General features: G+C 34.0%; 1 protein-coding gene across 1 annotated transcript; it reads right to left on the minus strand.

Annotated features, from left to right (window-relative positions):
* Positions 1–1,497: 1,497 nt before the first annotated feature.
* On the minus strand, positions 1,498–2,325 carry mRpL32 (mitochondrial ribosomal protein L32). The gene has a single exon (XM_076490366.1). The coding sequence runs from the start codon at positions 2,300–2,302 to the stop codon at positions 1,721–1,723; it is 582 nt and encodes a 193-aa protein (XP_076346481.1). The 5' UTR covers positions 2,303–2,325; the 3' UTR covers positions 1,498–1,720.
* Positions 2,326–14,376: the final 12,051 nt, after the last annotated feature.

A 14,376-nucleotide genomic window follows, 5' to 3' on the forward strand; every position in this document is an offset into this window, starting at 1 on the left:
CTATATTGATATAAAATGGTATAAACATGGTATGTTCATATACCACAAAAAATGACAGATTGGGCTTCTTAATTACTTTTGGTATTTTGCACAGCTTGTTTATTGAATAATTCAGAAGACTAAATTGGTGAGATCAGTACTACATATTATCCAGATCTTGTATATACATATAAATTTACTGCAGTGATTAAAAGACAATTAAAGATGCAATATATATACATTTGTTATAGATACTTTCTTGTATCTAGTATTCTAAATGATGCCTTACTAGCCTATTTAATGGTATGTAGAATAATCCCAAGTAAAAATTCTTTTCAGCACAGCAAAACACTCAAAGTATTCATGTTTACTCAAATAGTCACAACTAAATCCTTCTCTTTTGTAACTTAAGATTCAAGTATCTTCCAAATTTGCACACAACAAGTGCATTACATTTTCATTATGCTTCTCAACATTGAAGCTTAATATGTTCTGACACAATCTGTTAATATCGTTCAGATTCTTATAAATAAAAGAAATACTCCTCAAAATTATTAGCCTTTCCTGAAATCTTGGTTTCAATAGCAATGATACAGTTGTTTAAATGCACTGTGTATGTAACTGAAATACTTAGTAGAATTTGATAGAACAATTGGAAAATCCTGCTTGTTATATGTACTTATTCTTACATTACTAATGTTTTGTACCCTTCTACTGTTTTTTAATAACAATTATTTTTTTACTTTTGAGAGCTAAGGAATTTGATGGATCACAAATAAACAGTAAATACATTGATTAGTGCCAAATAAACTCATTGGTTAAACAAAATCTTTCCAGTTATTCCAACTATACAAGTAATCAATTTATTGCTGTTATGTTTGTTTGTTGTTAAGCACTGTATTCTCTAACATATTTTAGTTGTATAAAATTTTGTTTTTTTAAACCTCAAGTTTGTTCAACTTTGGTGATTTGAGAGAGGACTCATGATTCAAATGCCTCAAGTTTGATTTCCATTGCCATCAAACTTGATTACCCTGTCCTTGTTATGGCAAAGTTGCTTATGACATCCAACTTTCCTGACATTATAAGAAAATTTCTTCTCCCATTCAACATTACAAAACTAAAGACACAAATGCTAATTTTCTAAATATTGTAAGTGGTTCCAAATATTCTATGATCATATTAATTATAAAATGTAATTAACCATCATTTTTTATTTTAAATATTGTACATGTGATTTATTTTAACAACTGAGAAAAATAGAAAAGTGGATTTTCACCTACCATGTAGATATGAAGTTATAGAGCTAAAAATAAGATTTTAATCTACAAAATATTTTTCAGTATTTTCTACACAGCTTCACTAGCACACTGGTTAGTCTCAAACCATACTTTTAGAATTTAATATTAAAAAAAAAATCATTTTACTATTAATTTCAATTAGTTTAAAGAGATTCACACCCACAGTTGAGTAACCAATGTACTTTGAGAATTACAATACAAAGCCACCCACTTAAAATATGCTCACTGTATTTTAATTTTATTCAATAAAACCTTAAATGTCCTACAAATAAGATTATAAAGGCATGAGGTACATTTTCTTTCCAAGTTAACAAGAAAACTTCACACTAATTTTGTTCAAAATTATAGTTCAGGAAAGCATAACAAAAGACTTCTTAATGAAAACAACAAACATATGCCTGGTAAATCGACGCACAGTTCTGATAAATGTAAATTTATTTCTAATGCTTGGTTTTATTTGTACTGTAAGTTTTTTCCAAAATATTTCTGCTAAACCAAGAAGGCCTTTCACGTGGGATTTCAACAATCCTTTTACCTTGCACATTCATGTAATCTTTTGGCTCTTTCTGGTAAACAATGACTACTTCCTTCTCCACTGGTTCCAAACTAAGGTCTTTTTGGATTTCTTCCTGCAATAACCGTGTTTCTTGTTTCACTTTTTCATAACAATTTCCACATATTGTATGTGCCTCATGAAAATGCCCACATTCATTGCAAATCAAAATATTCTTCTTTGGAAAAAGCATCTTATTCCGACCCATCTTTCTGGTAAGTCTCCTTTCGATAGATCGACGATTACGAGGAACAGCCCATAAAAATCCGTTTCCAAATATATCCTCAAAGACAGAAGCATTCGAGGAACTATCTCCATTATTATTTTGAATTTGTGATGGTACTGCAGAGTAACTTACAGCTAAAGCTTCTTCGGGTAGGTGAGTGATACAAAATTGTTCTTTTACATGAACAAAACCTCTCCACAAATAATTGACCGTACCTTTGATCAAATTCATGTAAGTCGCCATTTTTGAGAAATGCTGTCACCTACCGATAAAATTAATATATAAATAGATAGATGTTAAGGTTTAATGTAAATATACAAACCAAATAACAGGTTATTTAATAAAATCGACATTTGTAATTTATTTAACATTTCATTAATGGTTGTTGATATATGCATCACCTAATTACTATCCATATCATGCTTAAAGTTTTAATTTGGTCAACAGATCACATACATAATAATATTTTTTTGTAATTAAAAATTAATGGTATTTATAGAAACTTCAATTTTCCCTTTATTTTCGTATTATAAACCGTAGTATTTGCAGTTAAAGAATATAAACTGTGAGGCTACTTTTTTACCAACGAATTATGGGATTGACCTATCACTATAACGTCCCCAAGGCTGAAACGGCGAGCATGTTTAGTGTGATGGGGACCCTTTCTGATGTTAAATATAAATACGTTTAAACCATGTTCAGATTAGAGATCTAGAATGTCCAAGGTGGGAATATCGCTTGTACTTAATGCCATTGTAAGACAAAGAAATATGAATCAAAGTGAGAGCCAGGAACATCCAGAAAGAGATCTTAAACGAATTGTGGTAAGCAAAACGCAACTTCTTATAAAACTTGAGTGGCCATAAACATATAGATTAATTGAAAAAAACTTACCCACATGTTTTGGACATTGGTAAAAAAATCATAATTAATAAGTGTATTGTCTTACTCATATTTTACATACATTTAGAAGCTGGAGGTGGAAATAGACATTCCTGTTAGCTAGATGAATAGACGAACTGCCTATGAATTTATGTGTGATCAGACTAATAAAATAGATGTTGAGAAACAGTTGTCTATGTACAGGGTGTTCGGAAAGTCACTGTGCACTTATATATTTATTAAGACATGTTTCAATATAGAATACAGGAGGTAAATATGAATGACAGTTATAAACAATGTTGAAAGTGACCCACGTTGGCATCAATACAGGCTTGGATCCTTCTTATTTTGTTTCAAAACATCGCTATCAGTTGCTGGCTTGAAATAGACTGAATGAATGCTGTTATCGCTGCTTTCAAGTCATCCAGCGTGCGCGGACGATCTCGATACACTGAAGATTTTGCTGCTCCCCATAGATAAAAGTCTGATGGATTAAGATCTGGTGAGCGTGGGGGCCACACGTCTTTGGAAATAATACGGTCTCCAAAACATTCCTATAATAACCGCATAGATCTGTGAAATGTGTGAGCAGTAGTACCATCCTGTTGAAACCATGAGTAATTGATTTCATCACTTGTCATCTGACCGATGAAGGTGTGAAGAATCTCCGAACAATAGCGCTCGCTGTTTATTGTGTTCAAAAGAAAATAAGGCCAACAATTCGACGTCTGGAAATCGCAACCCACACACCAACCTTGAAATCATGTAGGGGTGTTTCGTGCAAACTGTGAGGATTATCGGATGACCACAATCTTGAATTTTGTGAATTAACGTAACCCGAGAGATGGAACCATGCTTCGTCGGTGAAAAAGGTCACATCCAACACATTAGCTGAATTCTCTTCGATAAATCGGTTAAACGATCTGCAGTAGCGTATTCGTTTTTCATTATCAGTTGCTTCCAGTTCTGGTATCGCCATTATTTTGTATGGGAAGAGCTTTAATTTCTTTCTGACGGCCTTATGAGCAGTTCCAAAACCAATATCATGCTGCTGAGCTAATTTTCATAATGATTTTGATGGACTCTGCATCACACTGTCAGAAATATCCAACAGTTTCTCCTCCGATAGCTTTGCTGGCCTTCCACAGCGTTTGGCATCATCCACTGATCCTGTTTCCAAAAAACTTTTCAACAAAGTTACGAACTGTATTGCGATGTGGAACAGGTGTATCTGAGAATTTTTCAGCAAATCGCTGTCGCACCACATCTGTGCATCTACCACCTTCTCGGAATACGTGTTCGACGAGCCATACATGGTTTTCAGTTGGTAAAATCATATTGGGATCAAAATCTGAAATGTAATAAAATATGATTACAAAACTGCACAGTGACTTTCCGAACACTTTGTACATTAGATGGATTATCGAAAGATTCAGGAATTAATTGTGTGTTTTATATATGACAGCCTTGCAACATATTTTTTACAATGGAAACTATGCTGCAAGGCTATTATTGAAACACAGAGCCATAATATAGAGCAATAAACTTTCTAACTCGTTTAGATATAATTATATAACGTGCTCCATTCTCTTTATAGGCTCGGCATGGCCAAGCGTGTTGAGGCGTGCGACTCGTAATCTGAGAGTCGCGGGTTCGCATCCCGGTCGCACCAAACATTCTCGCCCTCCCAGCCGTGGGGGCGTTATAAAGTTACGGTCAATCCCACTATTCGTTGGTAAAAGAGTAGCCCAAGAGTTGGCGGTGGGTGGTGATGACTAGCTGCCTTCCCTCTAGTCTTACACTGCTAAATTAGGGACGGCTAGCACAGATAGCCCTTGAGTAGCTTTGTGCGAAATTCCAAAACAAACAAACACTCTCTTTATATATCACCAGTTATATTTCCCATGAGAAAAAGCACATGATAACAAAAAGGAGGAACGATCCAGGACAATAGGTTAACTACAACAAAAGTTATTTATCCATATTCCATTGGCAGCATGATACTCGAAAAAACTACACATACAGCTAAAAATGTATAATTATAAAATGTTTAGAAATTAAAATTGTGTTCACTTCAAAAAATAAAAGGCAGAAAAGACTTGACCATCCTTTGATACTACGGTTTTATGGTACAGTTTTATTAACAGTAATTAATACCACTTTGTGTGTGAGGTTGCTTCATATTGATGTGTTCTATTTCATTTATTTAACAAAGCGAACTCCTAATGTACACATTTTTTGCATACAGTTATATTTAAATTTAACCCAGAATTTTGCTCAAAGAAGTGGCTAAATTCCTTTTGCTCTAGTTACTGATCGTTTTGGGTCATATACCTATATTATCACATATACCTTCTCATTAGAATTATTTTAGCAAAGTTAAAAGTAGGAAGTGATACTTTCCATTGGTGGGTTTGTTTGTTTGTTTTTAAATTTCGCAAAAAGCTACACGAGGGCTATCTCCTCTAGTCACCCCTAATTTAGCAGTGTAAGGCTAAATGGAAGGCAACTAGTCATCACCACTCGCTGCCAACTCTTGCGCTACTCTTTTACCAGTGAATAGCGGGACTGACCACCCTTATAATGCCCCCACAGCTGAAAGGGCGAGCATATTTGGTGTGACGGGGATACGAAACTGAGGCCCCCAAATTACGAGTCAAGTACCTTAACTAATTAGCCATGCCAGGTCCTTAGATTTTGAATGTGGGTTTCTGCTGATTGTGCTTTGCTTTTGATCTCACAAATTAAAACCCTATTTACAAACATTCTGCATTCGGGCGAGGGGATGCCCAAATATATATAGAGAGTGACGAAGTTGTAAAGACACACGCTGAGAAGAACAACTCTATAGTTTTATACAAATAATGCTTTTTTTCTGATTGAAACAGAAACTTCAAACAAATTAGTACATTTTCTACATAGATCTTTTTATAAAGGTACACATATTCTCGTAATATTTAATTGTGTTTTGTACAATAAATAAAAGCTGTTTCACTTTAATATTGCTTTAGTCTCTTGTATTTTTACAACTGAATCGTGAGTTATAGAACTCAGTTTGATTCCCAAAAACTATTTTCTGTCAAATCTCTTGCTAATATGCAGATTCTTCAGTAATATTATAATGGTAAATCAGTATATCTCAAAATATTACAACTGACGACTCCAATCTTCATCCAAGATAGGCTTACGGGTTGATATGACGAAGAAAGGCTTTTGGTGATATAAATCTGTACAATAATGATTGAAAAGTTAATATTTATTTGTTTTCATATATTATTTTTGTAATTTTCTATTCCATTAGTTTTTGTTGATGTTTAATAATCTAGTAACGTTGTATATTCTTACCCAGTTCTTTTGAATTATCAGGTGAAAATAATTCAACGTTCAGTACACATGACGGGAATAAATCACAGTATTTCCTCTTTTAAAGTTTCTATAATTTTGAACATTTGTACACTGTTATCATTTATTGTAGACCTATGATATAAATGACGTTTTAAACCTCCAGCTACGTAAAGGCTAACGACAGATCAACAGGATGAGTGATTCAACCCCCTCTTGTGAAATAACTCCTTCTCTTTGACTACCTTTCAATTGACTTTATTACCTTATTCATTACAATTTTCACAACTATCTCATATTTATAGTACAGACTTAAACGTGGATAAAACACACGTTCAAATGAGAACTTTTTAGGAATATTTAACATTATTATTACAACTCACAGCTCATTCTAGCAATATGTATAGCAAAAAATTATAACATTAGATATATAAATTACAAAAACAATAATCTAATCTATTTTACTTGTGGGTGGGAAATGGAAGACAGAAGTACATGGTTATTTTCAAACAAGTCTCAATAGTGTTTTTTTGTTGTTTGTTTTCGTACGACAAAACATTTTCCAGACAGCTTTGGTGTCCTTTTATTTGGTTTGTTTTGAATTTCGCTCACAGCTACACGAGGGCTATCTGCGCAAGCTGTCACCTAATTTAGCAGCGTAAGACTAGAGGGAAGGCAGCTAGTCATCACCACTCACCACCAACTCTTGGGCTCCTCTTTTACCAACAATTAGTGGGTTTGACTGTCACATAACGACCCCATGACTGAAAGGGCGAGTATGTTTAGTGTGATAGGGATTCGAACCTGCAACCCTCATATTATGAGTCGAGTGCCTTAACTACCTGGCCATGCTGGGCCATGTGCCATTTTGTAGCTTTGGATGTCAAGTAGTTTGATATCTACTTTTCATCAAAAGATTTCAGATATCTTAATCACAAAAATGTTTGATATTCCTCATGCCACAACTTTCCCACATCACAGAGATTTAGGGCCCACTAACTGAAGTTTCAAAGAATACTTGCATGACTATGATATTCATTTTTCCAGTTGCTGAATCAAGGTATAAAGTTAAGAACAATAATGCTTATTAACGAAATAGTTACAGCGTAACACAAAACAAAGGCAATTATTTTGTGAAGAGTGTCTGATAAGAGAGGTGGTAAATCATTTATTCAATTATCTTACCAGCTGTTTTTCCCCTGGTAAGTTCAATTACAACTCCTAACTTTAAAATATTTTGTTTGTTTGTTTGAAATTAAGCACAATACTACACAATGGGCTATCTTTGCTCTGTCCAGCATGGCACGGAAACCTGGTTTCTACCATTTTAAGTCATACCCACTGTGCCACTTGGGGAAGAGGACTTTAAAAGAAAATAACTTGTTAGTGCTATATGACATTTTGAACCAAGAGTAAATAAAAATTAAATTTAAAATTGAAAGTACCTTGTTTTGTGGCTCTTGATCTGCATCCAAACGAGAAACATTGAAAAAAAATAATTTCAGAAACGAATTTCACTATGGTGATAGCAAAATTATGTACCACAGATACAATGTTCCTGTATTCAGTTGTGTGATAACCCATGTTCTGAGTATTTTGTGATTGGTTATTTTAATATTATAGTCATTCCTCACTCATCTTTCTTGTTTACACATAAACTTGATGTCCATACAGTTACTTACGGTATTCTACTAAGATCTATTTTGCACTCTGTTTTAGGTTTGACATGCAAAATATTGATTAGACAGAAAGGATAGAATAATTTTAAATACATTGAGAAGTGCATTTGAAGTACCTTCCTTTTATGCTACAATGTCCATAATTATAACTTATATTAATTTAATGATTTTGTTTTTGAAATTATTTGGAATGTAAACTTTTGTCAATATTCAATTTTGCTATGCACACATGACAAAGTGTTGATGTGGTATTTATCTAAGATACAAAGAGAATCAACGTTATTTACTGCGATCACAATAGCAGAGTATTCTAAGAGTTTGTATGTGTAGTATGAATGTATGGCATGCATTTTCTATTTTCATATTTTAAAGTATTATTTTTTTGTTTATTCTGTGTTACTTTTGCATAACACACGGTCCAGTAAACTGTTAAATTCATTTTGTTCTAAATGAGTTTATACCAGGGGGTGTGCAACAGGCGGCCCGCGGGCCACAACCCGGCCCGCCAAGCCATTTAGTGTGGCCCTAGTTGTTGTAATCTAACCATGTGGCCTGATCTGTAATCCAACGCAAATGGAATATTTTTAAAAGCATCGATCCTACGGGATTCCCAGGCTTCGACTCGACAAACTTCTAAAATTATCTTTGCTAGAGAGGAGCAGGCCGAATTCGATTGGTCGGCCTCCTTAGGGCATGAATAGGTGACGTGCACTAGCACTATTGTCTACGACTCAACGTCATGTCCTGAACCTCGCCTTCGCCCGCTGGCGACAATTTTCCCTAACCTCTGCTGTCCGTCATTCATTATTGGTGAAAATTTTATTACCTTTTACAGTTACTACAAGAGATTGAAGGTAAATTGATTATTATTTAGCATATTGTTGTGACTTTACTGAATTTATTAAAATTTTTGCTTTCAGATGCATCTGATTCTATGTACAGTGTGACCTCGTTATTCGCGGGGGTTACGTTCTTTACCCTCCCGCGAATAGCGAAAAACCGCGAATATTGGACGCAGTTTTAAAACGTATATGTATGCGATTATATACTATATGAAATGCTTCCCAAACACTAATGATACTTATACTCATTGATGCAGTAATAATGTAGCAATATTGCATACTGTTATGTATTTCACTAAATTGTACCGTGCGTTACCGGGCTGTGCTTTGCCGTTTGCGTTGTTGGGGAAGCAGAGTCAGTCAGCCAATAGCAGTCCAATCTTGTTTGGTGAAGACGACAATTGATAAAAACGGCTTGATTGAGTAAATACAACAGAAATCTCCTCGAAAAGCCCTTTCAGTCTCTGTGACCTACAAAAACGCAGTTCGCGCATAACCCGCGAATATGCGGGGCCGCGAATGGCGAACCGCGAAGTCACACTGTATTTTGCTATTCTCAATTAATTTAAGTACCGGAAGGCTATGATCGGGATGCCAATTTAGAAACATGTGTTTCTGTCCATAAGAGGTTCCATGTGTAAATAAATTCTATGTTTTTTTTCTACTTTGCTATTTTCGTGAGAATAATTTTTGTTTTGATTTCAGGGCTAGTAAAATGTCAGCAGTTAAGAAACGAAAAATTGATGATGAGGGAAGGTTATTCAACAGTGAATGGAGCACAAAATATCTTGTTGTCCCACATAATCAAGGTGTTGTCTGCCTCGTCTGTCAAACTACAATTGCAGTCATGAAAGAGTACAATATTAAGCGACATTACGCAACTAAGCACTCCTCCCAGTTTGATGAAATTGTTGGTCAGGCACGAAAGGACAAATTGAACATTTAAAACATCCATTGAAAAGCAACAAGGTGTTTTACCACTTTCAAGAAAAATTCAGAACTGGTGACAAACTGAGTTTTAAGCTTTGTGAATGTATGGCAGAAAAGGGAAAGCCTTTCAGTGATGGAGAATTTATTAAAAATTGTTTAACAATATTCACAGAATATGCATGTCCAGAGAAAAAAATATTTGGTGGAGCAAACTAGCCTTTCCGCTTTACTGTCTCACGCAGGACAAAAGATCTTTCAGAGGACATCAAAGAAACTTTGAAAGAGAGATTGAGTTCGTGTGAAGCTTTCAGTCTGGCTTTGGATGAAAGCACTGATATCAATGACGCATCCCAACTTGTCATTTTCATCAGAGCTGTTACTGCAGGCTTTGATGTTTTCGAAGAGTTTTTACATATGGCAAGCCTTTCCTCCACAACCACAGGACAGGATATTTGTGAACAAGTGCTTAAGGTTGTAGAAAAGTTTGAACTGAATCCTTATAAATTATGTGGTGTTACAACAGATGGTGCTCCTTCCATGACAGGTAGGACAAATGGATTCACCAAGAAATTTCTAACTGCAATTGGAGCACAAGACGTAGTTGTAAGCCATTGCATTATTCACCAAGAGAGCTTGTGCACCAAAGTTCTGGATTTTGCAGAAGTCATGAAAAATGTCGTCCAATGCGTAAATTATATTCGAACACGAGGATTAAATCATCGACAATTTAAAACTTTTTTAGATGAGCTGGACAGTGAGTATTCAGATGTTTTGTACTTCTCTGCTGTACGTTGGCTTAGTAGAGCTTCTACTTTGAAGAGATTCTGGAATCTGCGAGAGGAGATTAAGTTCTTCATGGAGAGCAAAGGTCAGAATGTGGACTTCTTGAGCAATGAGAACTGGCTGAATGACTTAGCATTCCTCACAGACATTACACAGCATCTGTCTGATTTAAACTTAAAACTACAAGGGAAAAGTCAACTTGTGAATAAGTTGTTTGAGCATATTTGTGCTTTTGAGAAGAAATTGGAACTTTCCAGGTTCAGTTGAGAAGAGCCATATTGACCCATTTTACATGTCTTGCAACCAGGAAACTGGAATTTCCTAATCTGGATTGCACCAAATATGGAACCAGTGTACAAAAGCTGCGTGATGAGTTTGCAAACAGATTTCCAGATTTCAGACAAACTGAAATTAGATTGAAATTGTTCGCTCAACCTTTTGATTTGGCAGTGGAAGACAGTCCTGATGATTGCCAAATGGAACTCATTGAACTGCAGGCTGACATGGACACTAAAAGGAAATTCTCTGAAAACAGTTTGCTAGACTTTTACAAACTCTGTGTACGTGAAAAGTTTCCCAATTTGTCCCGTCATGCACAAAGAATTGCCTCCCTTTTTGGTAGCACCTACTGCTGTGAGCAATTTTTCTCCACAATGAAGCTCATCAAAACCAAATGTAGAAGTCAGCTGACTGATGAACATTTGACCAGTCAGTTAAGAGTGGCAACCACTTCTGTCAAAGCTGATATTGACAAGCTCTGCAAGGACTCTAAATTTCAAGTGTCGCACTAAAATGATCACTCATGCAAAAATATAAAATATTATTGCTTGCATTTTGAGAATTTTTTTAAATTTATTGTGCATGTACACGAATAAGCTTGTTTTTTAAGTGGCCCCGCTTGATTGATGAAGTTGGTTATATGGCCCACCGACGAAAAATGTTGCACACCCCTGGTTTATACTAACAACAGATAGAAGATAAATCTTGTTAAACCAATGAGAAGCATAGCTGTAATGCTATGTGTTATACAAGAATGTAAAGAACAGCTAATACCTTCCAATGATAAGCTGAATGATATCTTGAGACTACAACCTTCCATAATTATAGAGAAGAATGAGTAGTCACATAAATACCTCTAGCCAGCATAAGTCCAATGTATTCTAAAGATGGCTAAAGTGGGTTTCTCATCTATTAGTATCAAGTATGAAAATATCTGGAATAAATCTAGATATGCAATATATTCTTACTCTTTACCTTAAACATGTTCTTTGAAGAGAAAATATATCATGAAACAAAAAACCAGTTCATTCACAAAATAGTGGAAGGCAATCATCCAGTGCTTATACATCAAACAACAACACAACATTACATTGCATTTTACCATTTATCCTTGGCATCAGATCAAAAATAATAAACACTTGGAGAAACTTGTCATCAAATATAAACTTTCTGTTAATGTCATATCCACCCCAAAACCTAGCATTAAAATTATTAAATAAAAATTATGTAGAATCACACAATTCCAACATCATTTAACATGAAATAACTATCAAGAATTTTACAATGGAGAACCACTCAGAAAATTGGAAATCAGATTAATATAATAAAAAACCTCCCATGTTAACCACCTTTATAATTCAAAAACCATACTATATCCATACAAAACAATGTAATTTTACATGAACCTAATATCAATAAACACAAAATAAAAAGCTTTCTTAACAGAAGTAAAGACCCCCACCAAAGGGTATCAAGATATATATATTAGAGTGTGAAGAAATATCCAGTAATGTGATCTCTTTGTTTTATATTGCAGATGAATATATACTGATGTATCTCTGTAAAATACTTGTACCTAGTGGTGACAAAATCTTGCAAAATATTTATTATAAAGTTTCTCATTAACTAGTCAATACCATCTCAAAACATTGTTTTCATGTTTCTTTTACATAACCTTTAGGAACTCTTAAATGAATAGTTTTTTGATAGAATGTTATTTTTCTCTGCTCTAACACTAAATGTTGCAAAATCATTCATTTACAGTGAGAAGTTTAAAAATATGAAATGAAAACTACCTTTTTGTGTATGTCTGCAGATGATTAAAGACAGTTACAAGTATTTTTCTTACAGCCTCAACTTCTATTTGTTTCACACCTGTTTTCATGGATGTATGGTTTTATAACACTTCGAAAGCTCTCTCATACATGAAAAGTTATAAATTACAACTGCAAAGCTTAGAGTAAACAAATGATCATGTTATGTCACACAATGCTCATGCAGCAAATATAAGAAATTTAATTTTTTTATTTAAGTTTTATTAACTAATTTAATAAGTTTCTAGTTTTGTCACTAACTTCAATTTGAGGTTACTTGCACTTAGGTGCCATGTTTCCTGTATTTCTATGTTCACTGTTAACCAGAAAGTTACATAATGGGTGCCCACCACAGTAATGAAAATCCAGTTTTAGCATTATAAATCTTAAACAGCAACAATATCTTAATTCTCTGCATTGTAGCTGGATATTTTATTACTGTATATTTTGGTTATAGGAAACAAGGCAAAATGCTGAAAATTTTATAACAGTATTTGACTTGTAGAATTCTGTTATGGTATACGTTATGTTCAAATGGAACTATTTATAACATTTACTGCAGAAATGATATGGGATTTATTTCACAAAGCAATTTAATTTTTTAATACATGTGAAAGTTTAATTTGAACTTGATTTTTGTTAGACTACTAAGTTAGCATGCGAAATGTGTTCTGGATCATTAGGCTCGTTTATGAAGATATGCATCTACACATACAAAGTTTTCACTGATACTGAGTAGTTACCACACTGGTATGGTTTAATATGTGTAGCACATATATGAAAAATTCTGCACTCTAAGTTTCATACTCATCTCTCTTTCACTTTGCTTGGCAGAGCTGTATAATAATGTCTCCATCTCAAAAGCATACCATTGTCTTAAAGCCCATTGTTTCAAAACAATACTAAGACTACTAACCCAATTCTGTCGAGCTTGGTAAAAGTTCGTGTAACTGTCATTAGTGATACTCCTCCACCTGTCAACAAACCCTGCCCAAGCTGTATTACACATTATTACATTGTGTGCTATAAACAATGCTTAGTGATGTATATATAATTTTTTACAATAAACTGAAATAAAATTACTAGTAGCTTACTTTATACAATTATTTGTTATGTTTGATAATTAGTTGAATAAGTAGAGACATTAAATAAAAACTCATCGAAACAATGTAAATTTGCTCTACTTTTGAATTTCTAGGGTTTACAGAAATAATAAGTGTTCATTATTGTTTTCAAATATTTCAGATATTCCCTCCGCAAGTATGTCAATGACATTATATAATCAGGGTTTTATGAGTTCCTCTTCTGACTACTGTTTTATTAATGTACTAAATACTAAAATTTGAAAGATCAAAATAACTTATCTAATGGAAACAGCCTAGTAATTTATTAAGAGCTTCCACACTGCTTATGAAAATGAGACAAAGTCTTGTCCAGAGTCCTTACTCTTTCTTTAGTCATGAACTTAGCTACTGTTTATTTAATTTGTTTTGTATACCTTCCTATTTCATAAACATTAATGGTAAACAAAAGATCACTGTAAACAAAATAACGTTTATGTTCAAAACATAAATACTGATGTGCTGTTTAGTTATTATACTCATTTATAAATTATGATAAAGTTATTTTTCTCTTCCTTCCTTTTTTTACCTGACTCTATTTTGTCATATTTTTCCTCTTTTGTTTCACATAATCCTTCAATGATGATTGCATATCTCCAAGGACAAAAATGCCACATTTTGAGAAATACTGCTTCAGTAGATTAG

Source organism: Tachypleus tridentatus, chromosome 2 (genome assembly GCF_004210375.1).
Source record: "Tachypleus tridentatus isolate NWPU-2018 chromosome 2, ASM421037v1, whole genome shotgun sequence".
In the NCBI taxonomy this organism is placed as follows: domain Eukaryota; kingdom Metazoa; phylum Arthropoda; class Merostomata; order Xiphosura; family Limulidae; genus Tachypleus; species Tachypleus tridentatus.

Coding starts and splice junctions, on each gene's coding strand:
- mRpL32 (XM_076490366.1), bottom strand. CDS start 2,302: ATGGCGACTTACATGAATTTGATCAAAGGTACGGTCAATTATTTGTGG.